This window comes from Lissotriton helveticus, chromosome 6, assembly GCF_964261635.1.
Source record: "Lissotriton helveticus chromosome 6, aLisHel1.1, whole genome shotgun sequence".
Lineage (NCBI taxonomy): Eukaryota > Metazoa > Chordata > Amphibia > Caudata > Salamandridae > Lissotriton > Lissotriton helveticus.
In genome coordinates this window covers 1409241234-1409254091 of record NC_136067.1, presented here as the reverse complement: position 1 = coordinate 1409254091, position 12858 = coordinate 1409241234, and the positions used below count along the sequence as shown (strand labels likewise).

At 45.9% G+C, this 12858-nt stretch overlaps 1 protein-coding gene across 2 annotated transcripts in view; it reads left to right on the top strand.

The window, feature by feature from the left end:
• Positions 1 to 11612, top strand: part of LOC144761771 (uncharacterized) — a 995952-nt gene extending 984340 nt beyond the window's left edge. For both annotated transcript variants that reach the window (XM_078647017.1, XM_078647016.1), the window contains exon 7: positions 9456 to 11612. In XM_078647017.1, coding sequence (XP_078503143.1) covers positions 9456 to 9838 — 383 coding nt within the window. In that variant the 3' untranslated portion in view covers positions 9839 to 11612. The remainder of the gene's footprint in view (positions 1 to 9455) is intronic.
• The last annotated feature ends 1246 nt before the right edge of the window (positions 11613 to 12858 follow it).

Below are 12858 nucleotides of genomic sequence, written 5' to 3'. Positions count from 1 at the left end.
GTCTAGATCATTGTGGATCCCAAGTATAAGCAATTTGTGGGTCTAATGGGAGGTGAATTGAAAGCACCCTATCAAGTTCTCCCGTGATATCCATCCAATAATCTTGCATCAAGGGACAGCTCCATATTGTATGAAAGAAGGAACCTTCTTCTCCCGACATCTCAAACAGTGTAATGTCTGAGCCCTTCCCATGATATGTAGGTGTTGCCTGTCATAAGAAACTCTTTGTAGTATTTTAAATTGTACTCATCGCAGGAGAGTTTTGATTGCCACTTCCCTCTGGTGCATCAATGTTGCCTCCCAATCGATGTCTTCCAGTTCCCCTAGATCTCTTACCCATGCTTCCCGCAGCTTGCAGAGTGTCAAGCAGATTAGTGTTAAGGGTCTTATAAGCCAGGGAGATCCCTCCCTTACCCTGCTCCTCAGTCAGGAGTCGACCTTCAAGTGGGGATCCCTCTGGGATATCCTTCCCTGGGTAGCCCTCGGGCATACTAGGTGTGCGGTATTTGCACTTATTTTAAAAATTGGTTGGCTTTCATCCCATAATCCCTCTGAATCAATTCAGATGGCATGATGTCTAGCATATCCCCCACTTTAGATGTTCAAAGCAAGTCCCAGGAGCCAAATCCTCACAACATCCGCTTTTCAGGGAGACATGTACCCTCCCACAACTGTGTTTCTCTGGTAATCCTCCCATGCCACCCAATCAATTTTAATGTCTTTTCCCAAGCTGCCAAAGTGACCTTTGTCGCCGGTAGGAGATGCCTACCCCACCACTTCCATATAGGTATGGGAGATGAGACCCACCCCTCCATTGTGTCTGTTCCAACCTAAATGTGGAGTGGTTGTCTGGGACTAATAACCAGTCATTGATAATGATGAGGTGGGCGGCCCAATAATAAGCTTGTATATCCAGCAAGGCAAGCCTGCTGTTATATTGGTTGTGTTGCAGGATTTTTGTGATGATTAAGGGGTGACCACCCTCCCATAATTGTTTCACCATGTCTCTCTCTGTGCATTGGAAAACCCAGGAGCGATCCCATAATAAGCATTTTGTAGGACATAGAGCAATTTGGGCAAAGAGTTCATCTTGAACATAGCCGTCCTCCTCATGAGTGTGAGGAGCAGCCTGCTCCATCTCTCCATCTCTCCACGACAGGATCGACTCACCCTGCGAGTATAGCAGGTTTCTCACTCTAATGTCATAAATATACCCAAATATTTGAACCCTTTTATGGGAGAAAAAGCACTGATTTATCTCAGTTATTACAATATGTGGAATGCCTCCTATACTCCTCAAAAACGTGGAACGTCTCAGGCAGAGACAGGGAAGGCTCAGTCAAATACAGAAGGACATTGTCCGTATAGAGTGACATTTTTTCCACTACCTCGCCCAGGATCTGAAAGCCACGAATGTCAGTATGGTTCCGAACTGCCCAGGCTAAAGACTCTAACAACAGGGCGAAAATGAGAGGGGACAATGGGCAGCCCTGCTGAGTGCCTCTATTAGTGGAAACCTCAATAGAGACCACACCATTTATCAAGACTACCCCCACTGGGGCCTGATATAATAACTGTACCCACCTTCTATAATGGGGACCAAACCTGAATTTAATCAGAGTACTATCCACGAAGGGCCAATGTACTTTGTCGATTCCTACTTGTCATATAATGCAAGGAATACAAGGGAGGTTGTGTTCTCCTGAACATCGTGTAACCAGTTGTGAGTTCTACAGAGATTGTAGTGGGTGGATCTCCTGTGCATAAATCCCAACTAGTCTCTATGAATCAAAGGTGTTATGACTTGCAGCAGTCTAGCTGCAAAGATTGTGGCTAGGATTTTAACCTCGATGTTAAGTAGTGAGATTGGGGGGTACGAACTGCAGCAGTTCTTAGGCCTACTGTCGTTAAGTATAACCACTATGACCGCCCATTGCAGATCCGGTGGAAGAGTGCCCCGATTACCTGCTTCAAGAAACATGTTTAAGAGATGGGATCGGAGAAGGCTTGAAAATCTTTTATAAAATTCAGCACGAATCCCATTGGGTTGTGTGGTCTTATTTGCTCTGAGCTAAGCAATATCAGATTGTACATCTGCCCAGGTGATTTCAGCTTTGAGCGCCTTTCACGCCTCGGCCTTGAGGTATGGCATGGTTATCGACTGCAGATATTGGTCAATGTGGGGCTGTGTCTGGAGCAGCTAAAACTCATAGTATTGCACCAAGATTTCTGCGATCGCTTCATCGGAATCCACATAAGCACCCCTTGGGAGTTTATTCTAGTGTACCCATCTGTCTTCCGCTTCCCATCTACCCAGCCAGGCAAGAAGTTTATCCGCTTTATCTCCAATGTCATAGAGGCAGTGCAGGGAGGCCTTCATCAGAGTCATGACTCCCTTCTGTGCTAAGGACTTGTATTCCTCCCCAAGAAGAGTTAACGGTCAAAGTGGGGAAGGGGTCCGGGCCAAGCTTATTCCACGGCATCCAACGACCTGCGTTCCACCTCTTCCAAGGCTCCCACTTGTTTCTTTCTCTGGGAGTCATCGACAGACCTCAAAACCTTCAAAAAAGTGGTAACAAAAGTAACCAATATGATTTCATCTATAAAGGATAAAGACACCCTGGCTAAGAGGGCCCATGGATAGGCAGTATTAAAAGATTACAACGCTCTGAAGCCACAAGAATACCTAAAAATGGACCTCACGCAGACAACAAAAAACAAGTTTTTAAACATGCGCCTTGGCATCATACCTATACTACCTCATTTTGCACCTTGGAAAAGGGGAAGCTCAGCAAACTGTTGCCGACTCTGCTCATCAGGAAAAGAGGACCTTATTCACATCATTTGTATCTGTACAAACCTCATGGACATAAGGCGATCCCTACTTAGGGTCCTATGGAACCAGAAGGGCATAACAAGTTGCAGGCAGGCTGTGATGCTGTGTTTTAACCCTGAAGAGACTCAGCTAAACTGTAGAATAAAAGAATTCTTCGATATAGTGGCTAGAAGACTCATGAAACAGTCACATGGCTCACCTAAAGTACTAGCCAAGCCAAAGCTGAGCTAAGTCCCTAGGAGTACTTGTTCCCTTCATCTTTATGGCCTTTACCAAAACATATTGTGACTTTTATGATCTTAATGAGCGAGCCTACCTGCTCTTCTTATATTTTAATTGTAACCATGTTTTTTCTTTTATATATCTGTATGTTTTTACATTGTGAGTTTTTATTAACTGTACAATAAACAAACCTTAAACCTTCTCTTAGCTGGTATGAGGTTTTTGGCAGAATCATGGAGGTTGGTTTTATATGCCTCCCAAAGAGTTGTTTTGGATGTGACTGAGTGCTTGTTTTTTGAAATTCGAATTCAGAGTCCACACTCAAACTGACTGCTAACTCCTGATCCATCAAACTCTATGCGTTTAGCTTGAAGCCCATCCCGCCTCTTGGGGGTATGGCCCAACTTCACCAACAGAGGGGAGTGATCCAACAGGCCCCTAGTCAGGTAGTCTGCCTGTCGGACTACATCCACTTCTCCTGCAGTAGCAAAAATATAATCAATGTCAGAAAAAAACGTTATGCGCCCCTGAAAATGTGAATATTTTTGTTCGGAAGGATGAGCACGCAGGGTGGGGTGTGTGCCAGCTCCACAGGGACCAGACCTGTCACTCCCAGTCTTTATTGCATCATTAAAATCACCTCTCAAAATATGGAGTGGCGAGTCCACTTCCAACTACATCTCAGCTAACTTTTCCAGAGAGGGCTGTAGAAAGGGGATGCGTAGGCACTAATCAGTTTGACCTCAGTCCTGCCCCATAACCCCCACACTCTCTCCAGTGGGTCTCTCGATTTTTTTTTATACACAAAAAGGTTTTCTTTTCTAATCAGGATGGTTACTCCTCTCGACCCAGAGGTGTACCACACATGAGCAAGTGTGGTGTATGCAACTCTACCTAAGAATTTAGACTGAGTGCCTTTGAGATGGGTTTCCTGTAAAAGTATCACCTGTACTCCCCAACGCACGTTGGGCCCTTTCAATTACAAAGCAGGGGAGAGTTTGTCTCACGGCAGAATACTTTGTAGCTAAACATCCAAGAATTGCTGCATGTCTGTGCCCTCAACCCCTTCGAGAAATCCAACAAACCTGAGGTTGTTTCATAAAACCCAATTTTCAGGAACTTCAAGCTGCCACACCGCCTCTCTGTTCGTAGCTCGGGCCTCCGCCACGTCATTCTTCCGGTTCTGTGCTGTGTCTTCCAGTTCGGATATCCTATTCTGACTTGAGGTGAATCTCTGCCATATTTCCGAGGTTCTGTGAAAAAAGAGAAACCTCAGAGTGCACCTCTCCCACCCCCCTCTGAAAGGACTCCCTGGAAGACTGGATATCCTGGAGAAGAGTGGTGTTGTTGGGCTCCTGTGGTGAAGCAACCTCTGCAGTGGGCACCACCACCTTGGTGTATCTGTCCATTCTGCCCTGTTCAGGGAGGCTTTGGTTCCTTGTCTCTGGCCATGTTCTGGGTGGTAAGATGTCAACACCATCCAGTGTCCCCGGCGGGCCCTTATCAGGATGGGGAAACAGCCACATATGATTCGCACTGAGTGAGGGGAGGGGGAAGTGTGAGCAGCCGGCTCACCCCAACAAAGCCTCAGTCGCTGGACTCCATAACCCACGTGGTTCCATATAGCGAACCCCTGACAGAACTCAAGAGTGATGGAGATGGCACTGCTTCACCTGCAAAGCCTCAGCCTACACCATCCATCCAGGCCCATCTGGGAACTAGCCCTCAGTATGTGGAACAGGGGCCTCAGGTTGTTCGCAGGGCAGATCTCTGTCCAAACCAGTCTTTCGCACAATTGATTTCCAGGGGCACAGCCTCTTGAGCAGACAGAGGGCTCCCCATCTCAGGTCGGGTTTTCTGTACAAGCCCCACAAGGGTCCTAAATACAGTCTCTGTCACTGCCCCCCAATGAGGAGGATTCCCACACTTACTCTAATCAGGATGGGTAAGCTCAGCTTTAGTATCTAGGTGTGGGGAGGGGTCTTAGGAGTCCAGAGAGCCCACTGGCACTACCCGCGTCCTAGTGGCTGGCAGGCTAATTCTTTAAATTCGCACTAATGCCCTAGCAGTTATCCGGTAACCCCAGAGTGAGGTCCCTTGTGCGTTACTCTTATACTACTCCCCAGACCGAGGTGTGCACGGCTCCATGTTACCATGCAGGGTGAACTGCGCCTTAGACTACTGTTTCAGCAGATGGTGCAAATCTTGAAATGACAGTCCCAGAGGAGGGGAAAAATTCTCTGCAAAAAAGTGTTGGAGCGTCCCTCGCTGTGGTTTCTCCCTCACTCTCTCATGTGCTTTCACATGCACCTGCGACTGCCACTGGATGGATTTAGCCCTATGGGAGTCAAACTCTTCCCACACATCATTGTTTTGACCCCTCCGTCTCCTCACCTCTCTTCTCCTGAATGACACAAGCCACGGGATCAGGCCTCAGGACCCCGGTATTTCATTGTCACCCGCATCCCAGCAGCACTCACACCAGGCCCTCCGACGCTCACACCCCCACAGCAAGGCCTCTGCTGGTATCATCACGACTAGGGGCTGGAAGAAGGGAGCCTCCACTAGCTCTCTGTTCCGGCGTTGTGCAAGAGATTCTGCCACTCTTAGCCTCTGGACTCCGCCAGCCACTGTCGCTGCATGTGTAGACCCCGAGGAAGGCCATCAAGGCACCAAGGGGAATGCAGAGCTAAGACCGGAGACACTGCTCCTCTAGGCACTAATCCCCTCTCGATCCACCGCTACTAGCATCTTGTTGAAGGGCACTGGTCCTGCTATACCCCTTCCACTGCAGCCACCACAAAAGTCCCGGTGGTGCTGTGGCAAACCCCAGCCACCTCCTACTTGTGGGAAGCAGAGTCACAGGCCAGCCACCTTCCGGAAGAAAAGGGAGTGGGGAAGGAGTCAACCGTTGTCTTTTGCCGGGTGCCATTCACAGGACCACGCAGTAGAGGTTTTCAGGGCTCTTGTGTTGCAGCCCAGCCTTGCTGTGCAGCACTCACTCCTCAGGGTCGGTCGGCGGCCATGTCTGAAGCACGCACCTGCCCCACACGCAGGTCCTCAACAGAGCCAGCTGCATCATTGTTTTCCCACCTGATCAACTTGTTGGGTGGAGAGGATCACGTGCAGTTAAATTTTATGGTCGGGGTCTTCTCGGGATACAGCAGTAATGTTTCGATCAATTTGGGCCCGGCTGGAGCTTCGCTCTGGCACGTCTACCCGCCATCTTGCTGAGTAGGGTTAGAATCTTAAATCAACTTGTTAGGAATTAAAATTCACCTGACTGCAGCTCAAGTGAATAAGATCCAAGTATTTCAATGGAATAAAGGTGACCATTGCATTATTAAAGGAGACATTTGCAAATCACACCAGCATCTTGTTTCCATAAAGGAAACTCCCTAATTCCGATAAAAGGCTGTGACAGGGTGAGAAAATTCAGAAGGAGTAGGTATCAGCTAATATAGCATCGAAAGAGAAACCAGATACAGATTCCGATTAGAATGAGAAGGAATGTACTTGCTCACAAGAATATCGTAACGCAAGAAAATAAGGAGAATTGGTCCCCAGGGAATTGTAATTACATCTGCTTGCAAAGGTGGACAGGGGCAAGGGATTTAGCTAACTTACTAACAAATTTCACACAGTTAAAAAGTTACTTCTGTCTAACTGATACAGTCTTCAAGTTCGCACCACGTGAGAACCAATCAACACCCACAGGGGCGGCTCTAGGCTCATGGCGGCCCTGGCAGGGAGCGTAGGTAGGGGGCCCCGGAAGAGGGGTCCGGGCGGGGCGGAGCGCGGAGGCCAGTGAAGAGGGGGGGGTCAGGGTGTTTGGAAGTGGAACAGAGTTGGAGGCCGCCAAATCCCTGCCAGGGGCGCCACGCAAATATGTATCCATCCTCAGAGGTTTAATATATTAAGGATATATATTGGCGTGATGGCCCCTGGGGTTTGGTGGCCCTGTGCAGGTGCACAGCTTGCACATGCCTAAGGCCACCCCTGCCCAGTATTCTTCTGTACTTGGTGTCAGTCTCCTTCTCAGGGTAATACAGTGCGAGCTTATTCCATCTTTGTGACCATCATAGTCTCTCACAAAGAAGTATCACCCTCCACTCCTCCCAACCGGCATGTGCTGAGAATCATCATCCAAAAAATCATGATGTATTTTGTGCTTGGTTGTGCACAACAAGTAGAAATGCAATATTTATTTCAAAACGAAGTCGTGTTCCTAGGCCCACCCATGTCAACTTTTAAATGCACGTCCTAGCCATAATAACCAAAATCATGTAAAGCTTTCGTTTCTCTAAAAGTAAGTGTAAACGTGTGCACACATATATGCAATAATTAAGCGTGTTACAAGTAAACATAATAAATAAAAACAGATGCAGATGACTGTGCGTCCCCACTCCTAAGGCATTAAAAGCTCATTTTAAGGCCTGGGGACCATCTAGTTCCATCTTGCCTCAATAATGTCTGTTTCATAGCTTTGTTTTATAACTTCGCTTTTACCATAACTATCCTAAATTAACATATTTTATTAGGCAAATTAAAACCACTTTAAGATGTTAACAATGCTATTAAAATGTTTTTAAATTAACTAATATTCCAAATATAGTTTAACAATTTCAGGTTGTGGACCAATAATTCTTTATTTGTCCCCATGTAATAAAATTTTATGTTTTAGGTTTATGGGCATCCCTTTATCTTGGAGGCTTTCAGATCATAGATCGTCATTCCTGCTGAAATATCGGTATCATGCAAAGTCAAACATGTATTCAGCATGCATTGAAAGTCTGATTTTAATGGCAGAGCCCCTATGAAATGTGCATAAATATTACCAGCTGAAAATAGTTCCATACACTCTCAGTTAAGCCATGTACGTGTACTGTAAACTGAGTAAACATATTCTCCACAATTACCAGCCCACAAACGACGTTTAACTTTATTTTACCTTTCTGGTCAAGTTTAGTTTCTTGATTAATAACCAATTCAAGATACTTTTCCAATATTTTTTTTAGCAGTTTCCCACAATTGTATTTAGCATTTACTGCATTATAGCTACCCCTATAGCTGTAAGTTACTCATGTTGGATGTAAAGGAAGTGAATAATTTATGTGTATTCGGTCACCCCATAAGATTCCTCTCCAATAGTTCCCTGTCTTCAATCCGGTGGTACATAAAACAAATTAAAAATAACAACCACTCCATAGCCTACGTCCACTATGGCAGACCTGAACATCAAGATGCTCAAAAATGTAATCCACGGCCTTGAAGAAAACAGCCAATGGATTGAGGATATTGTGAGCACATGCATCAAGCTAATTTGCGATCGCAAACAGTGTAAAACGCAAAAAACAGCTGTGTGCGATCGCAAAATAGCACTATACAATGCATCATTGAAAATCACAAAATTTATGTAAATTCACAAATTTGCGATTCTCATTTTGGCAAGCATGAAACAGCGATTCCTTATTTGCGAATTCGCAAATAGGAGTTCGCAAAACAACACATTAAACATTCGCAATTTGCGATTATGCTACAATTCACTATATAGCACATGCAAAATAGCACCAATTCACAAAACTATTTAAACAGGCCCAGAATGCCTCAGAGTGTTCCACAGTGGCTGCGCTGTATGTCATGGCGAGGAGGATGAGGATACCAGCAGCAGTACAGAGAAGAAGGAGGATACAGGAACGCCTTTTTAGAGTGCGCATTACATTGTTGGGGCAGACAGAGGAAGAGATTTATGAGAAATATATGTTTAATTCTTCCATGATCTATGATCTGATAGCTGAATTAGATCCACTACTGCAGCAGCAGACTCCTAGAACACATGCCATCCCCACCCATGTGCAGGTCCTATGTTTACTGCACCTCCTAGCCTCAGCTAGCTTCCAGGGGGTTATAGCTGCAGCAGGAGGGGTTTCCCAAAGTGCACTATTGCGTTTCTTTAACTCATTCCTGGACCCTATGTAGCTGAGGATGCACCACCACATAAGAGATCCGTCTATCCCACAGGAATTGCTGGAAACAAACTTGGACTTTTACCATATTGCCCACATCCCCCATGTAATTAGTTGCATTGATGGGACACATGTAGCTATATGTCCCACCTCAGTGAATGAGTACATTTACAGCAATAGGAAGTCATATCATTCACTAAATATACAAGCTATATGCTATGCAAAGCACATCATCACAGACATAGTGGCAAGAGTCCCAGGTAGTAAGCATGATTCGTACACCTTCAGACACAGTGGCATACATGCACGTCATCCTGGGGGTGAATTTGGCGAAGGATACCTGCTTGGTAAACACATGTCACTCTCTTATGCTGATTCTCTGGTCATTGTGAGACATAGCAGTGACTAATCTATTGCCTTTTACCCCATAGGTGACAGTGCGTATGCTGTGTGCTCATTCATCTTGTCACCATACCTGAAACCAAGTACACTAAGTGAAATGCGGTTCAATGCAGCGCACAGGTCAACGCGCAATGTGATTGAGAGGACCGTTGGCCTACTGAAAAGTCACTACTGCTGCCTACATAAAACCGGCGGTGCATTGCAGTACAGGCCAGACACTTGCTGTAAAATTGTTGCCACTTGTGCCATGTTGCATAACATAGCAACTCTCAAGGCATACCCCTGGAACTATCGGATACTGAACCTGGCGAAGACAAGGAAACATTACAACCACAACAAGCAGCAAGTACATCGAGTGCAGCAGAAGGAGGATGGACAGCGACGAGCAGAAATAACTCAGAATTATTTTTGAGGTGTGCAATGATAAAACGACACACTACATTGTTTCTTTGCCATTTGGGTTTAGTTCTAAAAAAAGACTTCCGTTTGTGGTAATGCACACATGCAAAGCAGAAAAAGTCCAATGTGTAGACTGAAACGCAACAGGAAAAGTTTGCCATGGTACTTATACATCAGTCCAGACAAATATATAAATAATGGTTACATCACCATGTGCACATGTCCACACTATTTTCTGAATCTACACACTCCCATTGCCTGTTCTGGGTGCTCTCACACATCCCTGTCTGTGCCTCCTGCATTCCGTCACATGTGCCATGCTGCTACTGCAGCTGGAGGCATCCTCACTATCCCCTCCACCCATGACACTACTGGCAGCAACAGAATTAGTGTGTATTTGCGCCACAGCATTGGTGACCTGTATTAGTCCCCTGACCACATCACCGCAGCAATGTGTCATTTCCAACTACATGCCTACAGCACGTCAGGATAGTTGTGCAGTTGTTGTGCTTAGCCAGTTGGTGGCCCTAGTGTACCCATCCAAGTGTCCAAGACATTGATGGTGTTTTTTTTTAAAGACGGGACACCTGGTCTTCTTTCATCACCTTGCATAAGTCCCTGAGAGCTAGTGTCATATCAGCAAAGTGTTGATTTGTTTCCCTGCGACCTCCCTGCACAGCTGTTGTGAGATGTTTGATGCTGTCACTCATCTCCCCATGTTTCTTGCTAGGGATGAAAGGTGTGCCTGCATAGAATGCATGTGATTACATTGCAGGCGCTGTACCCTCAACAGTGCGTTCTCCAGTCCAGCAAAGGACGTTGAATTGTCACCTCCGTCAGCTCTCATCTATGCAGCTGCCCGGAGTCTCCTGATGCGGATATTCCTACGTTGCAGCTGTACACATGGTCTTGATGAGGGTGTCTGCCCATGCTGTGCTGTTGGAGGGTTAGGTTGGCCCTCATCCTCTGCGTCTAGTGCAGGCAATGGCGCCACTGTGATACTGCATCTCATTTGTTATATGTTAAATTGAGGCCCTAACATAGGTGCACCATTTCAGAGGCACAAATCCTTCGTGCCACAGGGACAGGCAGGCCCTTTCACCCAGTTAAGGCCCTTTCACCTACATTAGCCCTCCCTTTACAATAACGAGCAACAGAGGCTGTCCCTTATCTGATGTGTGCTCTGGTGGCAGAAGACGGTCCAACCTAAATATGTAATATCCATGTCCAACAGTGACTAACCTAAGTCACAACGAATTCTTAGAAACAGACCCTTAGCTCTTGGGATTTTCCCTAGCACAGGATTATTGATTTCTCCAAGAGCTCATTAAATATGCATGAACCACTCTTACGTCAATGCTAACATTCCAAGGCACCTATCTGGTATAAATATACCTCACTTTGCCCAAGCAAGGCAGAGGAGACCGAGACTTCCATGCCAACACTCTGATATCTGAGACGCTGCAACCTGCGTCATGCCACAGCTCCTGCTGGCAGAAGTCCCTCACCCACCCTGGGGGGTCCAGCTCGAGAATCAGGATGAAGTCCCACTAAGGTAATGGGGTTAGATTAAATCCTAGGGGAATTCTTGGCTCTCTAAGACCTACACATGCTAGGTACACTTAGATACATCTAGTTAGGCATCATAGGGGTAGAGGCGTTATCTTAATGCATTCTGTATTTCATGTATGTGTTCATAACTATTGCAAAATGGTAGAACTATACAATGCCTTTTTCTTTAAGTGCACTGCTGGCCATAATTCTCGGCTACTGTCCAACAGTTGTCGCAGCACATATAACCAGTACTAGAATAACAACTGTGAAATAAATTTTATTATAAACACACCCGACTGTTTCTTCTATGTACTTCTCTGAGATGGGTGAATTAAAAGTAGTATATTGTTTCCACGATTCTGAGGGATCAGGGTTTTATGTTATGTGGTTGCCACAAGCTATTCCCTTCTTGTCTTCAAGAAGTTTCCAGTGGCCTCTGAGCTAGCTGGTACACAGTAATTAAGTGTAATATACATAATCGGGGCATACAGACCTCAGTCCTATGCCAAGCCTATTATGTATGTTATTCCAATGCGCAGAACCTATAAGGGAAACAGGAACTACACTACATGGCGCCCAACGTGATTTTGGCACTTATTTAACAGTAGAATTTGAGTAGTTCAGTCATGCTTATTCTCAGAGACCCCTACTCTCAAAACTCCAGAGACGTCTGAAGTGGGTAGGCACAAAATTCTGCCACAGCTGAGTAGGTAAACTTCCTATGTATTGGCCGTTGGTTAATCAAGCTTGAAGGAAAAAGTTCCAGAACAATTGTGCCTTTTTAAAACCTTATCTTAAAACCCTTTTTTACGACATTTTGTTTTCACAACACAATGTCAGTTGAAGCTGCTGCTCCTGTCACTGGGACACAGGTCTCAAAGGACGAAGAGGAAGCAAATACAATACATTTTGCACCCAAAATCAAGCATACACTCACATAAAAAACCCTCAGACATGGTTTAACAGACCGAGGAGGTACAGTAATATTTATAGAGGCACACGAAGATTATCAAACAGATGTGTTCTATTTTTGGGTTACATTCCCAGCAGTAAATGCAACAACTCAGACTTTTCATTCTTACATACATGAAAATGTCCCAGCGGTCTACACTCCTTTTTGAGGAGATTAAGATTCCGCTCACTGGGGTGTGGCTTACGCGCTGACGCGAGATGGCGGCTTTCCCGTGAGCTCCTGAGAAATACGGGCTCCCGATGTTTTTCAAGCCTCCTATTCTATATTCCGAGGCCGGAATTTGACATATTCCTACGGCGGAACATGTTCGGCGGTGCTGGCGAGCAGTCCCGGAGCTTCTAATGCCGTTTTTGGGGCTGTACGAGCATTTTCTTCAGTGACTGCATCGGGACTCGGGCGGCCGCCATTTTGAGCCGCCGAGCCCGCGTCTCTTCACAAGAACTCGACATCACCTCAAGCTGTCTTCCTGGATTATTTTATGCTCCACGCTCTATCTACCTTGCTGT